The following is a 22,278-nucleotide window of genomic DNA, read 5'->3' as shown; positions in this document are numbered from 1 at the left end:
CATTGCTGAGGCCAAGTGCTCAGCACTTGGCCATTGGTGGGCCTGTGTTAGAAAAAAGATACTTTTGTGGAGAATCCTTTTAAGGCTTGGCTCTTAGCTTGCATTCACATTACATGTAGGGAAAACCATGAAGACCAATGATGGCACAGGCTCCTTTGCTGGGATTTAAACCAGGGTTGAATCGCCAGTTTTCAGGGATCTCGTCACCTGGCCACCTATGGAGACTCAAACATTGAGAGCTTGCATTCTTCATCCTCACATCAGCAAAGATTCTGGATTGATAGTATGAGTAATATTATGTATATATCCTGTTTAGCGGTAGTTCTCAAATCTAGTACACTGACCAGCCACCAAAATGACCAATACAGTCAAAAGTCGTTAATCCGGACTAGTCGGGACTTCGGCGATTCCGGATTATAGATCATCAGTTTAAATCTAGTAAGATGGCATGCAGAAATTCTAAAATTAAAAATATGAAACCGTAATTTATGAAATAGAGAACAATTATGATCTAAAGGGTATCAAAATTTACCAAAAAAAAAAAAGCTTAATATTTTTTTGTTTACTTTATTAAACATTTTTTTCAATGTAAGTTGTTTAAGTTGTTTCATTTTATGTGATAATACTTTCTCTTTAATTCTATAAACAGACATAATTTCATGTTCAGTTACAAAGTTCCGCTGTTCAAGTCCCGTTAATTGCTGTGCCGAGAATACCGACTAACTTGTCAATCAAAATTTTTTCGTTTTCACTAACCTCTCTGTCACATTCTTCATGTCTTTATCCATTTTTTGCAGCAATTCCACTTTTTGTTTGTTGGACATTGAAACATACTTTCGTTTTGTAGATCCTTTGGAACTTCCAGCATCGGAAATTCTATTTGACATAATCGAAAGTTCAAGTTTACTTTTATAAAATTGCTCTTACAGTCTGCAAAAAATAATAAGCGGGATCCAATTCGAAGATTAAGGAACAACGCAATCATTAACATTAACTGAAATAGATAATTAGATAATTTTAGCATACACCGTCCGTTATACATTAAACGCGCAGGCAAAAACGTATTCTGCACTTGCGCACACGCATATGCACAGTAGTCAAAGTCTTACGCGCACGTGTAAAACGACTGTGCGCATGTGCCAACGCGGCGCATGCGCAGAAAGTTTTTAGCTTTGAGGTCCGGATTATAGATCATTCCGGATTATGGGTGTCCGAATTAACGACTTTTGACTGTACTTTGACCAAAATAATACAAGACAGCATGTTTCCTGTCGTATGTTTCTTCAATACATAAGGTGTTTGAATACTAATTCTACCAACACATGCTCCCATCATTTGAAAATTTTTAATCAGTGGTTACAGAGAGATTGTCATGACAACAATCATCAGACAGTATGATAATAGGAACTGTAGCATGGAATTAAAGCTTCATGGTCTGCAATCCTCATAACTACTATCAAAAGGCTTTTTGACTCCATGCTAGGTTGTATGATGGCTGCTGTTATTGCCAGAAGTAGATGTTCAGGATATATATTTTTACATATTGTCTAACTCAAAACTGCTTGGAATTATAATTATTTCATGCTTTCATTATAATATATTTGTAAAACAAATATGATTCTGCTGTTATCCTTCATAGTATAGCATTTTTTAAGATTCAGGATGTATTATCTGTATTATTAAATAATGAAGAATTTATAACTTTATTGTTAAGCTTTTCATATATGTAAATCATTGTATCTCCTGTATAATGTAACATGAAAGACCTCAAAGGAGGGAGAAAGGGTTACAAATGTAAGTTTGTTTAACATTTAGATAAATGGCTCTCTTGCCAATTATCAAGGTAGCGATGTTTTGGCAACTAATTTTTGTCGCCAGTTGTCCGATCTCTATATAACTGTAATTGTGTATTCCTTCCAGCAATTTTGAGAAACCAAAAATATTGGAAATGTCTCGCCAAATAGGGGGAACTATTTAAGACCAGAGAGAGTGTCAGTTTTCAGTCTAGTTCAGAGTTTAGCTCTGAGTATTGAGAGTTTACTGTGTGAGCTATGCTTTTGAGGCTCTTGGCATTCATTACCTTGTGTTCAACATTCTTAGTAGTTTGAAGTGGTAACTACTCATTGTGCGCTGTCATACTTACAAAAGCTGTATGACTACTTTTGTGTGAAAAGTTCCAGAACTGTAAAACATTTTTGAAAAAATAAGTTTCATCAAGCTTTCATTTTGGGTCTGTGAGCATTCAAACCATTACAAACCTGCATACATATAACAGTATGTACACAAGGAGGGGGGATATAAAAATCATGACATGTATTTTTTTCATTACAGCTGTGTACAGCTGTGTGTGTTATATACAACTGTTTTTCAGGTACGGTTTTAATGACATTCAAAGTGCTCTCCATTGGTACTTATGCACTTGTTCAAATATTCTTTTCATTGTCAAAAGTACCTTGAAATTCAGCTTGGTTGTTACCTGCTAGTGCCATTGTAATACTGTATTTGGCTTTGTCGACATCGGCAAAACACTCCCTTTTAAGTCCCTCTTCATGCAGTGAAATAGGAAGAAGTCTGTGGAAGTCAAATCTGGCAAATAGAGCACATGGGTCAAGGTAGTTGTCTGTTTTTAGGCCAAAAATTGGTGGACCCCGAGAGCCATGTATGCAGGAATATTGTCATAATGCGGGAAAGATTTTCTGGAATTTCATAAGGCTGAATGTTTTTGCACCACACCTCTCAGCAACTGTTTCAACACCTTCAGATAGAATTGTTGATTGATGGTCTGGTTTTAAGGGACAAATTCTGAGTGTACAGTTCCTTTGATGTCAAAAAAGCAGTCAGTATTTTCTTCAAATTTGATTTTACCTGACAAGCTTTTTTTTGGATGAAGCAAGTCAGGTGACTTCATTGACTTGACTGTTGTTAACTTTCAGGATTGTACCCATAGTACCATGACTCATCACCTATGATGATTTTGTTGAAAAGCTGTTGATCATCTGTGATTACATCCTTTATTTCACAACAGGCTTCCACACAACGATCTGTTTGCTCTTTGGTGAGAAGTCTGGGCATAAAATTCACAGCCACTCTGCATTCCCAAACTGTCATGCAAAATGAATGGAAAAACACAAATGCGCTGGATAAACTGGTTGATTGTTCTGCATCAAATCTTTCCTGATGAGATTTGGGGGATGTTTTCCATGTGTCGTGCACTTAAAGGATGACCAGGATAGGGCTGATCTTTAATGGCCTTTTCACCCCCTTTTTCTCATTCATATTCTTGCATTTTATTGAGAGCATGTTCTTTGTAAGTGCTTGCATCATCATAATAGTGTCAGCCATGTTTCTTGCCAAGTAAGAAACCAAATTTCATAACCGCATGTTTTTTTGTGAGAGTCAGCTGTTTCTTTGTGTCATGAGTGCACTACTGACACACACATACAGAACTGCCAAAGAAGCCACACACATTGTCAGTTGATGCTGCTTGGCATACTGACCCAAGAGAGGTCCTTCCACAGTGCTGTAGTGGCTCTAATTTGTATTACAAGTACATAATGCACAGGAGTATGCTTTCAGTTACTTTTGGGTCTTTCTGTTATGTATATGTGTATGTCCCTCTCATTGTCGATAAGCAGCGGCAGTGAGAGCTGTTAAATGTGAACACACATAATAGTCCTTTATCTTCTTAGGTACACCTCGAAGCCCAGATTGTGAGTTTTTTATTTTTAAATTTATTTATTTCATATTTTGTGCAAATTTAATGGCATCTTGATTAGCAAACTGGATGCTCTAAAAAGCAGTGTGTTACCACTTGGTAAAGCATAAGGTATCAGTGTTTCAGAATTAATCAGAAAACTCAGTGATTTAAAAGAAATGTATTGCCACTCTGCAAAACTTAAGACATTTGTGTTTCAAGTCTACTCAGAAAATTCAACAATTTAAAGGAAATGTGTTGCCCCTGCCCAGAATATAATATTTTGATTCTGCATGCTGTACTTATTGCTGATAGGCAAAACATATGGTATTTAATTTTTCCTTAAAATTTAATTTGTCTCTTATTGATTAACAAGCTAAACAATTTAGAAGCAGTAGATGCAGTTCCTAATCTCTATTGTTATTAATAATTAGTTGGTCCTGTGAAATTACATTAGAATGATTGATTAAAATCATTATTTTCTATTTCTGTGATTTCTATTTTAGAAGGCTAACTGAACAAGTGGGTAGTAACAGGAACTAAAATTTTACAGTAAAAAACTGCCGTGTTTAAGAGTTCAATCACTTGTTCTTATGCTTAAGCATTGACTAAAATTTAAGATTTTATTTTATTTTATTTTATTTTCACATTGATTTTGTCAATTATCTGTGCATTAATTGGTATTTATCATTTCAAGTTTTCTATAAATTTTAATAATTTTTCAATGAATTTATATGTGTGAATTACATACAAAGAAATCAAATGTTTGGTATCAACAAGCATAGTATTACCTATAATTAAAGCAAAAACTTTAGGTATATTTTGAAATATTGTATATTTTATAAAAAATAATTAATTACAATGTATAAGTATCTCTTATAGTATCAGTAAACTCCACTAAAAATAATAATGGTGATTAGATCATTAAATTCATTTTTAGATCCCAGTGACAACGAAAGTTTGCCACGTTCATTCAATCCTCCCAACAAATATGGTCTTCCTCATTCAACTCCACCTGTCAGTCCTACAGAAGATGATTTATCATTTGTGCTTGGTACTGTGTCATTGACCAGAGGACGTTCTCATAGTACTACTGTAACTCAAAAACTTGCTTCTTCAACTCAGGAGAAAAGTTCTCGCATTCAGCATCAAGACATTTCCAGAACAATCAGTGATCCCCATAACATTCCACGAAAGAGGTGAGATAGTAGACATAATTTATCATCATGTTTAATCTATAACTGAGTATTTCAAAGACTTTGTGATGAACAGAAAATATGTTTGAATTTAATATGTAAAGAGTATCAGTTTTTATCAAATAATAAATAATTAATATGTTAAATTATTTAATTTAAAATTAGATTAAAATAAGAAATTGTTATGTGCTTTCATTGTAAGTATTAAAAATACACATCTTAGTTTCTTCATGAATACTTTTCTTTTCCCTCTGTCTTTCTTTATCAAGTGTATTACATGGACCTGCTGAAGATTCATACATTTTTTAGCATGTCTTATAGCTACTCATGAAATATTGTTCCCAAATACTTATTATATTGTTTTATAGACAATAAAACTTGCTTATCTAAGTTCTTATGGAAACAGCAACATTATCAAGATATGTAGTTTCATATGCATATTCTGTTTATTTCTAAACAGGTGTTTGTATTTTATTATAACTAATACAGTGAGACCTCCTTAAGAAAACTGTGCATGAATCCAGACAGTTTTATTTTTTAATATTAGTTGTTGCTTTATTTGCATGACTGTTTGTGATATTCAGTTTAGTTATTTATTTATATTCTCAGAATTATTAACCTATTTTTTAGGTACTCCTTTATGATAGGTCGCCCTCTACACATTTATCAAGTGTTTTCGTTAAGTGAATTAAATTTATTATGTCATCATGTTTCATTTATGAAAACATGTTTAATGTTATGTATTATGTTTCATTTATGAAAAACCATCAGTGGCAGAAATTTTTCAGATTCATTTTTTAGATGCTAATACAGTTTTTTAAATGTTAATAGTATTTTTTAAGATGTTAATACATTTATTACATGGACTTTACTCTATTTACCATCTTAAAGGGTTTAATAGAAGAAGTACCTAAATCTGGCTGAATGTCTTGAAATGAAAATAGTTAATAAGTGTACTTGTTTGGCTAGTTTTTCTTTTATTTTTTCCATTTTTTATTAAAATTTTTTTCCTGTTGGAAGTTTGACTACAGAGTTTAGGTTTTGAAAGCAGATTATGTTAATGTAATTTTGCTTAACTTTGATTTTATAGAATACTTTGGTCTGGCAGTTCTAAGCTAAGGATTAAATATTGAAGATTACATCTCTAATTTTTAATAAAAGCATTCTTCTGTTAATTCAATTTATAATTTTAGAGCACACAGTATTCAGATTGAAGTCAGCTGTATTTTAATCAAATTATGACCAAATAATATAATAGATGGAAAACGATTAAAGAAAAGGTTGTATTGAATAATAGATATCATAAAAATTGCACAGTGTTGTCAGCAGCTCTTATATTTCTTAAACTGTATGTTTTGCATGCAAAACAAATGCCAACATTTGTATATGATCCAATATCTTATCCAATTTAGCTGATGTCTTGAGATAGGATTATGCAAAGTGGATTTAGAGCATCTGGCACTGGATGTATCTAATTAAGAAAAGGATCACACATATGGGAAGAAGTGAAAAGTTATTGAATTTTTCCTGTATGCAAAGTAACAGTGTTAAGTTATGCCTGAAGAGAAAGAGTTGTAGCATTTTATGTTTAGACACACTAAATTGTGTAATGAACATGTGATTAGATCAGTAAAGCTGTATAAAACTGAACTATATATCAAATCATTTCAGGAACAGTGCAGCATTTGAGGATAAGTTGCAGGAGTTGTTAATTTAACATATTTATTTATTTTATTTTATTGATAAAATCTTTTTACCAATATCTTCCCTCTATGCAAAAATACTGCTGAAATCACACTATATATGTTTTAAATGTGATATTTTGAATTCCAGAACACCCTTCTTTTTAAATTTTATGGTTTTTTTTAATATGTGAATTTTATATTTAGCTTATTGTAAAATATTTTTGCATGTACTAAATGTGTATAGATGATGTGTACAAAGTTAAATATTTTACATTTTTTAAATAGTATTTGATTTCTGGCTTTTTGTAATATGCTTTTATTACATTTATTTGCAGAAGAATTTCTGATCACAAAGAAAAGGGAACATCTGAAGAATTTTTTATAGATACATTATTAGCTCGCCATGCAAGAAAACTTCTCAGGGCTGGAAAATTAAAAGATTTGGGATATTTTGCTGCCTATCTTGATTTTCATTTAGTGACATTTTTTTCTAAAGAAAGGTAATTTTTTTTTAGATTATAATAATTTATTTCATTGAAGCTGAATTAACTAATGTGATACAGATGAATTAGTGTGAAATTTTAATTAAATAAATGTATTTGTTCTTATTAGAAGTGGAGCTGCCCATGTTGACGATTTTATTAGAGCTTTATTTACATTGCATCAAGATTTTCAGTGGCCTTTTCCATTGTCATCTGCGATTTTTTCCTCTTATTCTGTAAATAAAAATTCAGGTAATCTTACTATTTCCTTTTTTTTTTTTTTTTTTTTTTTTGTTGTTGTTGTTGTTGTTGTTGGAATTATACTTGATGCATGTTGTATCAAATCTAAAAATATTTTCTGAGAAAACTGGAATAAATCCTTTGATGCTGAAACAAATGCAACATAAATGTATAAAACTGTCAGTCAAAAATTTCATTAAAAATAGATGAAATGAAACATGCATTTTACCATTTTGTGAAAGTATTTAATTGGTTTGTGATATAATTAGGTCTGATTAAAATATATATAGAATTTCTTTCTCAGTGAAACGGCTGGAAAGTACCATCATACATTAAGATGGATTCATACTAGCTTTTTGTATTGATTTCCATTAACAGATGGGCTGGAGATATTGAATGATAAAGAGCAAATTTTGTAAGTTTAGCCTCATTTTTATGGCAATAATGTGTTACTTCCTTGGTATAGTTTGGTGGGAAAACAATTAGCTATAAAATATGTAATTCATCCCCTCTGTTTAACAAAAGAGCTGCTAATATTTCACTCAATACAGTATCTGTGACTCAAAGACTGGGCACTATATTCTCTTTAGGAATAGAATGTTTCCACTTCTGTGTTGAATGAAAGCTATATGTGAAATGTGTACTGTGGCAGCGGTTTCTGTTTTCAAAGATTTAGTCATACACTAAATTTTGTATAAATTTCTTGTTATTTTCTTAAAAAAGAGAATGCTTTCTAAAAATGTTAGATTTTAGACCCCCCCTTTCTTTTCTTTTCTCTTTTTTTTTGGGGGGGGGGGTCAGTTTCATTGGTACATAAAAATGGTATAAGTAATTTCATAGTTCATGTTATATATGTGTATATCAATGTATATATTATATACACATAGAGTATTTTGTATGTATAGATACAAAGTAGAGAAATGTATGTATTTTTTACTCACTTATATTATAAAATGCTATATCAATCATACTGAAAACGCTTATGATGATCATTTTTGAAAGTAAGCAGAACATTGAAAATATCAGAAAAATCCTTACCAAAATGACTTCCACAGGAAACCAAATCTATCTGAAACTGTTGGTAGTTATCTTAGAAAGGATTCACTATATATGGAACAGAAGTATGCCAATTTCAAATTCAAAATTAGGCAAAAGGTAATTTATACAGATGTTAATTTTATGGAACCTATTAAGTAACCAAATATTTTTGCATTTTGAAAAAATGTGGTGCCAAACAGGGCCGATGGCAGAATAAGTGCACTTGAACTAGGTGGCAAAATTTGTAAGATTTGGTACCAAGTGGCAAAAACCTTAATGCTGTGTCAGGAAGCTGGCAGATATGTTAATGGCTAAAAGTTCTAAATAAGCCTATGAGAAAATAATAAATGTATTAATGTTATTAACACAAAATAAATGGTTTCTTTTTTTTAATTGGGAAATGTTTGGGAAAAGTGTGAAGAATAATGTTATCTGGATTCTTTACAGTACATCGTTATCATTATGACTTCATTACTTAAATGATGCCAAGAATCTTCTTGTTAGTGGACTATGTCAAAATGGCAACCCTACTCAGACTGTTCTGTTAATGGGCATATAGTGATTATGGTTAGGACTGTCAGCCGTTTGGCAATGGCATATAAAGAGTACCATGTTGATTGCTATTTTGGTGCAAGTCAGCAGTTTAAATAACAATGCCTATAATAATAAGGATGCGCCTTTCTTTTGATTTCAAATGCATTTCTCTTTTCTTTATTTTCTCTTCTTTTACACAATTTTTTCTATTCAGAAGTGTGGAAAACTACAAAAAAGATTCTAATATTGACATATGTACAGGCCATCTATAGAAAAGAATTTTTGGTGTTAATAAAAATTACTCTAACGAAAATTAACAGTTTAAAATATCCATATTATATATCTGAATATGTATTATATCATCTCATAAAGGTTTTCTGGAGTTATTCTCAGTATTGAATTAAAGAAATAAGATTAGATAATAAGATCTGCACAATTTAAATGCAATTTTTTTAATCAAAGTTTATATATATATATATATTAATTATTAAAAAAAAAATCAGAAACAATTTTTTAGAAAAAGAAGTTTATTTTTTTTAATTAAGTCTGGAAATTTATAGATGAAGAGAAAAATTATTGAATAAAAAATTGGTTACATAAAACAAAATAAAATTCTTCTTCATATGGATGTTGAAGATTTTAACAAATTAGCAGATGATGCAAAGACTGATCTGAACATTAATTTATTTATTAAAGCTGATGTACTAAAAGAATAAAGAGGATGGAACAGATGTAAATAAGCAAAAATACCTGTAAAATGTCAAATTAAGAAGACAATTAATTGTTGTTCTTAATTTGACATTTAAAATTGACATTTATTGTGTCGTATATGGACAAACTGATTAATTAAGTGGTTCAGTGGTCATTATATCAAATTTTCAGTATTAATCACAATCAGTAATAACAAAATTAATTTAATTAACAATCCATGTATCATAATCTGATGTGTCTCCTTTATCATGTCTCACATCCATCTGCATGAACACACATAATAGCGCTCTTAGCGTCCCCTAGTGGTGAGCAGGTGTATCCATCATGTTTTGGATGTTTTGTTATATAGGTAATATAATTTAAAAACCAACACTGTGTATATAATAACAAATTGTGTATGTAATTAAGTGTTAAGCTGAGAAATTTGCTTACACCATGGTTTTAATAGTGCGCCCAGATGGTATAGTAGTTAGGAGAGCTAACTATGATACCAAAGGGCTCTTGTTCGAATCCCTGAGAAGGCATGAATGTAAATTGTCTGTCCCCTCATAGGAGGTAACGGTGGCCTCTTGTTAGGTTCTTCCACAATAAAATGGTCACCACTTTTGGCCTTAAAAATGGCCAATGCCATTGTAGGCAAGTGCCCGCCATTTGGAAAAAAAAAAAAAAAAAAGTTTTTAATAAGTGCAAAATATGTATTGTAAAATATAAACGTTTCACAAAATTATGTTTGTAATTTAATGTTAACTGTTTGAAAGCTTTAAGAATTTTGAAGTTTTACTTTCAGTTATTATATATTTATTGCTTTATGTTAAATATTAGATTATGTGTAACAATAATTCATTCTACTTACATCCGAATTACATCATTAGAATAGTATTACAAGAGTGAATGTGTTTATGTTTATAATTGTGTGAATTTATTCATTTCTGTATGCTGATAGGTCCATAAGTTTTTTTGTTGTTGATTCTTTAATTTCTTTTTAAGAAATGTTTATGAACTTTTTAATTGAGAATTTGTAGTATGCAGGGCATTATCAAAAGAAATATGTAGTATACCAAGTATGCTTGAATTATTAAGTCTACTGCCAAGTATCATTTTCTTATTCTTGTGATAGGCCACAGGCGAGAGGTAAGCCGTTTGTTCACCCCTTCAGGTATACAATATGACACACACACACACACCAAAAACAAAACAAAAAAAAAAAAAATCTGTGTTCTTTTTTCTGATTCTGAGTTCCTATCATTATATCAGTTGAAATAGACTGCAGAATTTGAACTTTCAGAGTAACAGTCCCAAAAAGATATGTGCAGAGTATGTTCTTCGCTTTTTTTACAGTGACACTGAATTGACACAAAACTAGCATATAAAATTTGGATTTATGATCTGATACTAACTAATATATAAAATTTGAATTTACTAATACAGAAAATTCATTAAATTTGATCAAAAATCTAATTAATTCGTTGCAAACTTCTAAAAACAGGTTCTTAATTCAAATAAAAATTTCATTCAAATGACTTATGCAGGTTAAAATATTATTAAGGATCTTGTGCTAGATTTTTGTAATTATAGACTTTCTAGTCTGAATAACAATCCAGCAAGTTTTACTGCAACGTCAACTTCTTACATCCTAAATTTGACAAAATTAAATTCAGGTATATTTTCAAGAATAAGCAATGCTTCTTCCCTGCGGTTAATGCTAGTATAATTCTTTCATTTAAATATCAAAAGACTTTAATCAATTGGCTCATTAACCATAATTAACACAATACTGAAGGAATTTGATATTTCCAAGAAACAGAATATCTTTCTCATGTCAGTGATCATCGTAATCACAAGCAATTTGGGCATTTTCAATGAACTACAATCAGAGGAATTAATGAAACTTGGTACTAAATTCAGATTAGTACACAGAATCAACAACAGCTATCTGAGCAATATTAAAAATAACCTGAATGAATTTATAATTAAAATCAGCTTATAAACTCACTCTTCCATTCTTAGATTGGGAGAGAAAGGTTTTTAGAAAAATTTAGATTAGAATTAATAAATTGAAGTTTATAGGAAATTTAAACTGGAATGCATTTAAGTACAAAGTACTAAAAATTAAGAAGAATTTACTGTTACCATAATAGATAAAATAAGCAATTATTTCAATATCATATGAAAACAAATTTACAGCCAGGTAGTTGAAACTGAACTTTATCTACATATTACCTACCAAAACATATGAAAAAGAAATTTCCATTATCAACAAACAAAAGCCTTTTCACTACAGACTTGAAATTTCTGCTACACCTGACTGCAACAAAGTCTCTAACCTATCCCAGTTCTGGTAAGAAACTATTTAAATTCAGATCTGTAGTGAATTGGTACCAAAAAGTATTAAGAAAAATATTGACTATAAAAATTTGTGATCCAATTTTAAAAAATTGTTCTATTATTTTTAGTTCAGCTAGACAAGATCACAGTTTCTGTTGGATTATCAATAATAATCTCCCTGTTATTTCAAGAATTAAAAATCTCAAAATTCAAGAAATTCAGTGCTGCAATTTTGAAAATCTCTATACTACTCTTCCTTTGGAAGAAATTTGTAGTTATCTACAATTTCTTCCAAATATGTTTCCTGAAATGCTTACTCATTTAGCAAAAGACAAATGGAAAGATTTCATCCATTGCACATTCTTTTGCAACTTTGCAACGTTTAATGTCCTTAGTTTTAAACAAATTAACAGAATCCCCCTATGGGCTGTAATTTCTCTTCTCAAACTGCAGTTTATTCTTACTTACAAAAGAATATCATTTTCACAAGTCTTTGCACAATACTAATTTAAAATTTTATGCCAATGCATACAGGTACATTAATAATATTATTACTTTAAATAATTTGGGATCTGTTGAGAAATTTCATATATACCCTTCTTGCATAACACTTAATAAAACTAATGCAAGTCAACAAGAAATACTACTACAGATACAATTCATCTACAGAATACAATATTTTGCTATTTAATAACAGTTAAAAATTAAACTGTTAAAAGAAGAGAATTTAAATTTATCGCTATCATATCAATTAATTGACAAACCAGCTTATCAAGAAAAGTTATTAGCAATACAATTATATATCATATAATAAAAAATATCTGCATGGAAATAAACTACTTAAAAGATGAATTGATTATTCACACAAGTTCTTATAGGTAATCAAATTCCTTCCTATTTTATTAATTATTCACTTAATAAAATAAGCATCAACTTTCATATTTATTCTTGAATGATGTGCTTATCTTAAATCCAGATGTTTTGTTTGCTTTAAAGATTTTTATATTTTATATTTAATTGTAAATTAGTGTAAATAGTTCTGGCTACTTTCCTTTCATTAACAAAATGCTTTTTAGTTTCTGAAAACCCTAATATCTCTGAAATTCTGGATGAAGACGTTTGACTGTTATTCTTACTAGTTCCTATATCCTTGACTTTCAACCAGAAAATATTCTAATATTTAATTTTGATTTATTTACTCAAATCCAAAGCTGTTTATTCACATAATAACCAAAAGGAAGATAAAAGTGCTCGTCTAACACCCTCACACATACCATTTAAATTTTGTTGGTGTACATCCAATCAACGGGCTTCCTTTGAATTCAGTTCTTGCCATTCCTATTTACATATGCAGTTTTTGCTACTCTTTCCCACCTCTTTTATGGTAAACCTAAGCATTCTTCAAGTGTTGGTTTCAACGAACATCTTTCTCCATTAAAAAATTTACAATTGCAGCCTTGAAGTTTAAACTATAAGTTAGGATTAAAATTTATATTTTGCGGGAGCTCTTTATATAATGTAATTATAAATAAAGTAATTAAGACATTATAATTATATGATAGATTCAATTGTATAATATTTTTACAGCAGTTATATATACATTGCCAATTTTTAATTGATACTTCTAATTACCTTCAAGTTTGAAAATTATTAATTTAAATCCAAATTTTAAAAATTAGTTTTTTTTTTTTTTTTTTTTTTCAATTAAAAGAATTCATTCAAACATACGAAAAAGGCAAAACATGATCGTACCGAAACTGTTACAGAATGTTTGGGGGGGATAGTTACTTCCCCCTTTTCCAAGAAATCATTGGAAATTTCTTGCATTTTTATGTACGTGTCATTCTTTTTCTTTTTTAAAAATTAATGTTTTTGATGCATACCATTACAAATTTTAAACTTTTGTTACAAGTTTTAATAGCTTTATTACTGTTCTCTTAAGTATTATGAGCTTGCACTTCCTTTCCTAGGAAATAATCAGAAATAGAAAATTAATAATTAATTTTGCATTTTTATTCTTAGCAGTGATAGCATTAGATTTTCAAAGTCCATTTATGCCTATAATGTGTGTATATACTTTATAATATCTTTCTTATATCTACATAATATATAGGATATCCCAAATAGAAGTATACTCACATCAAATTTCAGTACAGCACTGCTTTTTTAAGTGTATATGTAGCATAGACATACTAATACAGTCAAAATTCGTTAATCTGGATGCCCATAATCCGGAATGATCGATAATCCAGACCTCAAAGCTACAAACTTTCTGTGCATGCGTCAACGCATAATGCGTTCACCCATGCTCGTAATACCATTACGCATGCGCATATGCGTGTACGCATGTGCGTTTAATATATAACAGACGGTTTAAGCTAAGCTAAAATTATCTAATTATCTATTTCAGTTAATGTTGCAGATTGCGTTGTTCCTTAATCTTTGAATTGGATCCAGCTTATTTTTTGCAGACTGTTAGAGCAATTTTATAAAAGTAAGCTTGAACTTTCGATTATGTCAAATAGAATTTCCGATATATATTTACTAATATGTAAAGGATCTACAAAGCGAAAGTATGTTTCGATGTCCATCAAACAAAAAGTGGAATTGCTGCAAAAAAAATGGATAAAGGCATATCCTTTGTTTCTCTAACTATTCTGAAATCTGTTTATCAATTTCACGCTGCTCTGCAGGGGAGGGAAACGTCGTGGCGCACAATGAACTGGAAGTTGATTTGTCAGCACTATCCTTATCTTCAGGGCAGATGCTTTTATTTTATTCGGCTTATAATTCATTACTAAATGTAGTATTTCATCTCGATGTTCTCTGTCTTTGATATGATTTAAATCAAATTCATTATAAATATCACGAATACACATCAAATAGTTTTTTGGTTGCAATTTTCTAATCTCGATTATGCGTAATGTATGCTGTACGCATGCACGCATTGACAGAATGTTTAATAAATATTAAGCAGATTAAAGACTTTTGACTGTATACTGTATTGCCATGCATTTAAGTAGTTTTGCTACAGAAAGTGTTGAAACTGATCTGCTGCTTGTAGGCATAGGCCAGTTCTTTCTAGCAGTTCTTTCTTCTAGCAGTTCTTTCTTTTAATATATTTTTGTATAGCAGCTTTGATTAGTAGTGCTACGTGAAATTTAGCTAACATTCATTTTGACACAAATTTTAAAGGAGACACATATTGCATATGGCTTTACAATAAAAAGTCTTTGCTTCTGTATCAGCACTAACTTCATATACTGAGATTTCACTAACTAGCTATCATGGGGATACTGAGCACTATCATTAACTATATTTCTTACAGTACTACTGCCCTAAAATTAACAAAACATAACACTCCCCCCCCCAAAAAAAAAACCTGTAAAATTGTCAATGTAAATCAAATTATCATATTTTTATTTGGGGTTCTCTATATATGTATATCTATAGTTATATGTTAAGCATTTTATTTTAAAACATGACTATATATTGTAAATGTTTAAATATATAATATTACTTTGTATTAATTTTGTCATGTTAAATGTTTTATTTAAAAATTTTAGGTTATGTGAATCATTTTTTGGACCATAAAACAATATTCGCAGACTCAAGCTATAAACCTTTTAATTCTCCTGTCAAATTAAATGAGCTGAATGCCAATGATACTCCTGATAATGGTTATGGGAGCAATCTATCAGAAAAACTGGATTCTAAAAATATCTCAAATGTTACTTCAAATTCAAGTTTAAGTACTGTTCGTGAACAAACTATTGAAGCTCGTTTATCTCCAAAACTTGGAGGTAAGTTTCTTTTCTTTAAAATAAAATAGTTTCATTGTTAGTATATTGCCTATCTTTGTTTCTAAAAAGCTTAATCTTTAGATTACGATTTACTTCTAATAGAGCTATTAGTGGCATTTAACAAAATAGTTGCCATCTGTTTAGATGCTATCTTCAAATCGTAAGTATGGATTTTGTACCACTTTAAAATCTGGTTTAAGTCACAGACCATGTCTATTATACATTCTGAGCAAAATTTATTTTAGAGCAACAAACTGTGTGTGGTTATTAATGAAATTAAATACTTTAATCCTCTGACTGCTCAATTTGTGGGCCGAAACTGCTTCCAAGATTGCTTTTTTTTTTTTTTTTTTTTCCATATTTTAAATTTATATATATAGGAGAATTGAAAAATGCACTTTTTCTTTCTAGAAAATATTTTTTATACAGATTTTTATCATGAGAAACTAAGTTGCCAGAAAAACCACTTTCAAATCTTATCACAAAGAAATCTTATTTTAAATAAATTTCAGTCGAATTACAGTTAATTTCTATTTATTGCATAATATTTTTGGCATTGATGGTCAGGGAAGTAGTCACATATTCGCAGGTATGTTGTGTAGCAAATTCATTTAATTATTTTAATTACTGCTTATCAAAATTTAATTTATTAACTATTCTAAATTTATGCTATGCAACGTGTATTTCAATTAATTATTTAACACTGTTTGGTTTAATTTTAATTGGGATTTTCTGTACTCGTTACTTGCAAATGTGCTGAAACACACAATGGAATTGGGTAAATTTCTACATAATAAACTAGGATTTTTGTGACTTAATTTAAGTTTAACTCTTAATATTTAGTATCATTAGATGCAGAAAAATTGTTCACTTTCATAATTCATAAAAAGATCACTTTCATAATTCTAGCTTGAGCAGATTTTAAGCTATAGTCATTTAATTAACGAAAAACTTCCTAAGTGTGTTTGGAAAAAAAGGGGTGAAAGAAGTCAAGATTGTAACAAAAATTCCATGTTCGGTTGAGGCGGGAAGTGACTTCCGGCCGGGGGAATTCGAGGGTTGTCATATTGGCCTCTGCACCTGCACCAGGCGTGGCCTTGGATTGGCATGATAATTAAGTTTGTTTTTAGTTCAACATTCAGGAAAAGTAGAAATTTTGCATGGCTTAAGGCGGGAGTTATCGACAACTGGTTTTTTTTCACCTTTTTGGGTGCAGGTTTGGCCAAGGTGGCGGACCCGTCATATCTAAAGGGGGTTGTTTCGCAGGAATTTGTCCTTCTTGACCCTTGCTCCTGCACATCATTTACACTTTTGAAAGAGCTGCTTTGCTTGACCTATGTTCCCTGAGAAATGTCGAAGAAGCGGATTCTCATGGCTTCGGCCCAAGAGCTTGCTATGTTGCCGAACTGCAGTAATTTCTTCAAAATGATGTAAGATATTCTAACCAAAATTCAACGTTTCCTTCATAGCCAGCATCTCTAGTTTCCTATCTATCAGAAGTATATCGTCAAATTCAGCCACCTCATCGACTTTGCCAGCTGCTGAATGATTAACGAAAAAATTTAGTTTTTCTCCTGCTGGTTGTGTGATCTGCTTTCACGAAATCTTCAATGTTCCATAGAGTTTTTAGTTCCGCTCATCGTCTCTTTCTTCGGCGTGAGTTCTTCAGGGAGATGTCTTGGTGTTAGCATCTCTTACTCCATCTTTGAGTGCCTGAGTTAATGGATATTCTACATCCACTTATATCTGAGTCCATCTCTGATACCAGGTTCCTGTTCGTCGCCTGCCTGAGCCATTGGTTCTACATAAAGGAGATCCTTGTAACAAGTTGGTATTAATCCCGTGTGACCACATCGTCGTTCCTCATTTATAAAGATAAGTCATAATCCACTTCTCTCTTAGTTTTGTTCAACCCTGCTAAGTTTAATAAACCAATTTGTTAGGTAATTTGTGAGGGAACAATGGTTAACCATGCTAAACTTACCTGAAGTACCTTGTTAGAAATAAAAGAAAAATTTTTAATAGATATTAAGTTAATGGAATTTGGTTAAGGATAATTAATTTTGTTAATGTTAATTAAATTTGTTAAGATTAATTCATTTTGTTAAGGTTAATTGATTTTAGTGTATCAGATGGCTTAAGAAAACCATTTCTTAACTCCCTTGGCAAGAATTTGTAACTCAAATTTTAATTTTGTTTACTCCGAGAAATTTGTTAAGGTTTGTAAAGTCTTTTGGTTAATTAATTTTATATATGCAATATTGTTGAAATTACATTTGTTATACCATAACGTTATCAAGTAACCTTTGTCAAAACAAAATCTATGTAGATTACAAATAGTGTATAATAGATATGAAAATGTAAAGTGAATAGAAATAGTGCAATATTAAAGTTTATAAAATATTTTTGCGTTTTTCTTTTCTGACACCAGTTGTTACATTATTTTCTACCTTCACATTCCTAGATTTGGAGTGAATAGCAACGACACTTGATGAAGTATTGAGACACGCTTTATTTAGCCAATATTAATCAGGACAGCTCCATAACACTTTTACAGTCATTGAAGAACTATTATAAACACGCTGACACAATCAGCAACATAGCCTTCACACTGTCAGGCAATGATGGTGGAGATAGCTTCACTGCAAAGCACCAGAGTACAGCTCCCAACTCTGCTCGGTCGTTCTTGGAACTCCACGTACTCTCAAGACTCTTCACGGTACAACTCGCGATGCACTCGACGGCACACAGAGCACAGCTCCCGACTGTTCGGTTCAGTCATTCCCGGAGCTTAACACACTCTCTCGATGATGCACTAACTGTGATACACTAAGAGACTCTTCAATGCACTCGGCACTAGACTTCGAGACACTCGTTTGATGACTGATTATCAACTCGCTAGACGAGGCACACACTAACTGACTGCGGAACAGCAGGGTTTATATAGCTTTCAGCTTGTGTCTGAGAACATTCTGTACTAAACCGGTAAGAATTCATTCCAGAAGGTTCTCCGTCTGTCCATAATATAATTTTGTTCCCAAATGTCGCAAAATGGGCGATTTCTTGCCAAATATGGTAACCCTGCCTTCCCTTGCCATTTTATAACAACCCTAAAATTGCTTTGCAGGGAAGCCATCTCACTGCGCCTGTACATTTGTTAACAATATCATATGTCAGTTTTTCTTTTTTTTTTTTTTTATTTTACCCGGGTAAAGCGTATATATTTTTTCTTATTATTTTTATCATTTTGATAATTAAAATTTAACTAATGTCTTTCTAAATAAAATGACATTTTTCTAAAAGATCTAATGGTATCATTTTATTTTGTCTTTCTCCATGCATTCACCAGTCTACAGATTTAGGGTCTTTATGGCTAATACACAGCATAACTTTAAGTCTAAGTTAGGTAGTGAAGAAAATTTAAAATGTGTTATATGTGTATTTTCTAAAAAGGCATTTAACAGGTATGTTCCAGAGCATGAGAGTTGTTGATGTATAAAAAGATTAGAAAAAGCCTTATAGGCTGAATCATAATGCTAACAGAGTTTATGTTACATCATACATCATAAATCAGAACTTAAGTGTTTCTAAAATATTGGAATTAAAAGTCTAGGTATAGGTCTGCAGGTATGTATGGCTTTAATATAACTGTTACTTATTCCTAGTTATTGTGAGGGCAACAAATCTTATGAAGGGATGTGAACAACAAATACTGTGGAGGGATGAATGAAGTTATGTCACATTAAAATCAGATTCTTCTAAAGCTTCTATTAGTCTTTTATAAAACGAAACATATTAAATAGATTCTTCAACCAAGTATGTACTATCAACTTAGAAGGAAAGAACATTTTTTTTCTTTCTTTCTTTTTAGCTCAGAAGGGCTATTAAATTCATTTTGGCATTTTGCGTTGAAAACTTTAAATGTTAGTTCACTTTTCAAATTGTTGCTATCAAATATTAGAGCCCTGTATTATATTTAAAGAAATTAAATAATGAAGAATCTGCATAAATGTATGTATATTTCTCATATTGTGATAAAACAACGGTACATAGAGCCATCAAATTTTGAATAACGTATGTTTCTACCTGAATATGTGTTGAAGGTATTCGTGGTTCATTTCTGTTTACTGTTACAACATCGCTAAATCGAGACGAGCAGATGAATAAAACAGAATTAAAGTTTTTACCTTAATAAAGTGTAATCCAAGCTGCGGAGGTAAGGAACACGATCATTGTATTAGCAAACACAAAAATAACATATTTATTAGGTATATGAAGGAAAAAAATATAGCGATGATTACAAGCGTTGTTTACTGTCCATTGCATAACGCGAGAAGTGAGTCGTACAAGAAGAGAATGTTTCTCCTCCCCCCCCTTTTTTTTTTGGATCAAGTCCAATCACAATTAGTGGGGGTGAGGGGGGAGTTGTACAGCCTCATCGCTGTCATTATGAATTGCTCCACAATCTCCCACTCGATGAGCTGTTTTGTCCGAAGTAAGCCCGATTCCTTTCAATAGAAATTCCAGCCGTTGTCTGGGCAAAGGTTTCGTGAACATGTCTGCATACATCATTTTACTGTTGCAGTGTATTAATTTAACAATCCCTTGATTTTGTAGATCACATACATAATGATATTTCACATCGATGTGTTTGGTGTAACTGCTTCCTTTCTCTTTTCTGGAAAGATTTATGCATGATATATTGTCCTCGAATACGATGTTAGCTTCCTGTTGAGCGAAACCTAAATCTCCCATCAGTTGTCTAATCCATTGTAGCTTCTGCAATGTTAAGGCTAGAGCGATGTATTCGGCTTCTGTCGAAGATAGGGCGACACAGTTTTGTTTCTTGCTTCCCCATGATACCGTACTGTTTCCTATTTGAAATATATATCCGGATGTGGATTTTCTGTCAGAGGTATCTCCTGCCCAATCAGCATCACTGTAAGCTTTGATGACTGGTGCACCATTGGATTTTAGATATAATTTGTAATTAATTGTCGCTCTCAGATATCGTATGATTTTAATGATACCGTTCCAGTCCGATGTTGATGGATTTTCTACTTTTCTGCTAAGTATTCCAACAGAATTTGCTATGTCAGGTCTTGATACTGTTGCTAAATATAAAAGTGCTCCCACTGCTTCCCTATACTTCCGATTATCGGAAAAAACGTCATCCTGGTTGTTTTGGTTCTTCGTAAAATTCGTAGTCATGGGTGTATAGCTTAGTTTCTTTGGTGACTCTCCGTCGAATTTTTCGATCATACTATTAATCTTGTTAGCTTGATGAAGTTTAAAGCTTCCGTCTTTTTCTCTTTCGATTTCAATTCCTAGATATGTAGATACTTCTCCAAGATTTCGAATGTCGAAATATTCTTTGAGAATTCGTTTAACTTCTTGAATTGATTCACACTTGTCACTCGCGACTAATATGTCATCAACGTAAACGATTATGTAAGTTCTTGACTTTTTCTCGATTAGTGTGAAGGAACATGGATCAGCCTTTCCTTGAACGTATCCTTGTTTGTGCAGGATTTCAGCTATCTTGTGATTCCAGTTTCTGGCTGCCTGTTTTAGTCCGTAGATACTTTTATTCAGTTTACAGACTTTATTTGCTTCTGAAGCAGAGATGTAGCCTTCTGGTTGCTTCATATATATATCTTCTTTCAGATCTCCATATAGAAAAGCTGTTTTTACATCGAAGTGATTTACGTGCATTTTCTTTTGAGCTGCTATTGCCAAAATAGTCCTTATTGTTGTATACTTTACGACTGGTGCGAATGTTTTGTCGTAGTCGTGCCCAAATTTTTGGCAATATCCTTTAGCTACTAAACGAGCTTTGTATCTGATAATATTTCCTGAAGCGTCGGATTTTGTTTTAAATGTCCATTTGTTTCCAATTGCTTTCTTTCCTTTTGGAAGATCGACTAGTTCCCATGTTTTGTTCCTCTTCGGTGCTTCCATTTCTTTTTTCGTAGCTTTTAACCACAGTTCCTTTTCTTTGGTAGGAAAAGTGTGAAGTTCTTCCCAGTCTTTAGGAACTTTGATTTCTTCATTCTTAGCCATTTATGAGAATCTGTTTGGTGGGATTCCTTTAGTCGTTCTGTGGGATCTTCTCAGTAATGGGGGAATTTCTTCTGTTTCAATTATTTCCTCTGTAATACCACTTGGACGTGGTTCTGTCAATTTATTTTCTTTAAAAGGCCATTCTATTTCCTCATGCTGATCGTTTAATTGACAAGGCATTTCTTCTTTTTTGTTTTCATCGAATATTACGCTTCTTCTGATCACGACGTTGTTTACATGTGGCATGTAAATTCTATATCCTTTAGTACGGTCACTATATCCAACAAGAATTCCTTTTTCTGCTCTTTCGTCTAGTTTGCTTCTTTTCTGCTTTGGAACTCGACCATAAGCTGGGCTGTCGAAAACTCTGATATGGCTTAGGTTCGGCTTCTTATTATTCCATAGTTCATACGGTGTTTTTTCAACTGATCTTGATGGTAGCTTGTTTTGTAAATAGGTGGCTGTCATTACGGCTTCACCCCAAAATTCTCTTTTGAGTCCTGAATC

The 22,278-nt window shown here is 31.7% G+C and overlaps 1 protein-coding gene across 3 annotated transcripts in view; it reads left to right on the top strand.

Annotated features, from left to right (window-relative positions):
• Nucleotides 1-22,278, top strand: part of Rich (Guanine nucleotide exchange factor subunit Rich) — a 153,066-nt gene that overhangs the window by 106,506 nt on the left and 24,282 nt on the right. For all 3 annotated transcript variants that reach the window (XM_085810847.1, XM_035353446.2, XM_035353445.2), the window contains exons 27-30: nt 4,635-4,893; nt 6,911-7,075; nt 7,188-7,309; nt 15,472-15,708. In XM_085810847.1, coding sequence (XP_085666973.1) covers nt 4,635-4,893; nt 6,911-7,075; nt 7,188-7,309; nt 15,472-15,708 — 783 coding nt within the window. The remainder of the gene's footprint in view (nt 1-4,634; nt 4,894-6,910; nt 7,076-7,187; nt 7,310-15,471; nt 15,709-22,278) is intronic.

Source organism: Stegodyphus dumicola, chromosome 2 (assembly GCF_044657685.1).
Source record: "Stegodyphus dumicola isolate Sdum_Otavi_A_Nest chromosome 2, ASM4465768v1".
NCBI lineage: Eukaryota > Metazoa > Arthropoda > Arachnida > Araneae > Eresidae > Stegodyphus > Stegodyphus dumicola.
The sequence above is the reverse complement of the archived record's forward strand: the minus strand, read 5'-3'. Positions and strand labels throughout refer to the sequence as shown.